Consider the following 600-nt stretch of genomic DNA (forward strand, 5'->3'; position numbering starts at 1 on the left):
GGATGAGGATGTGAACTCTGCCCAGGGACCTCACCGAGGAGGCCCCTGCCCGGTTTTCCCCGCACGAGAGGCAACCGGGAGGTGTCGGAGCTGCTCCCCCGGGCTGCCCCCGCTCCTCGCCCCCCCGGGCATCCCTGAACGGGTGCAGGTGACTGAGGAGGGGCCGGTGGGCAGAAGGGTGATCCAGGCAGCCGGGGCTTCTCCTCCTCCTCCTCCTCCTCCCCCTCCCGGAGGGAAAGTAGCTTTCATCTTTTTGTTCTGACTCTGGGCAAGGGAGGGAGGGGAGCGGATCCTGCCCGACTCCTGGCTGAGATGAAACGCTCGATGAGAAGAGGTCTCCTTGTCGCAGGCACAAAGGCCACCCCCGCCGGGCAGCATGGTGCTGAAATCTAACCCCAGCATCATTCTCTTGTGCTCTTTCCTGCCCAGTGACTACATCATTGAGGAGAAGACGGCCGTGCTGCAGAAGAGGGAGCATGAGGGATTCGGGTTTGTGTTGCGAGGGGCCAAAGGTAAGGGCTGCTTCCTGGGCTGGGGCTGGGGCTGGGGGAGGCTCCTGCCCCTCACCTGGCTGCTGCTCAGGAGCCCCTTTCCCGGGCT

The 600-nt window shown here is 64.3% G+C and overlaps 1 protein-coding gene across 1 annotated transcript in view; it reads left to right on the plus strand.

The window, feature by feature from the left end:
* Window positions 1–600, plus strand: part of SHANK3 (SH3 and multiple ankyrin repeat domains 3) — a gene marked incomplete at its 3' end in the record, with an annotated part of 257,239 nt that overhangs the window by 196,215 nt on the left and 60,424 nt on the right. Inside the window, exon 11 of the mRNA XM_010000321.1 lies at window positions 430–512. Coding sequence (XP_009998623.1) covers window positions 430–512 — 83 coding nt within the window. The remainder of the gene's footprint in view (window positions 1–429; window positions 513–600) is intronic.

Source organism: Chaetura pelagica, unplaced genomic scaffold (genome assembly GCF_000747805.2).
Source record: "Chaetura pelagica isolate M959 unplaced genomic scaffold, ChaPel_1.0 scaffold486, whole genome shotgun sequence".
Classification (NCBI taxonomy): domain Eukaryota; kingdom Metazoa; phylum Chordata; class Aves; order Apodiformes; family Apodidae; genus Chaetura; species Chaetura pelagica.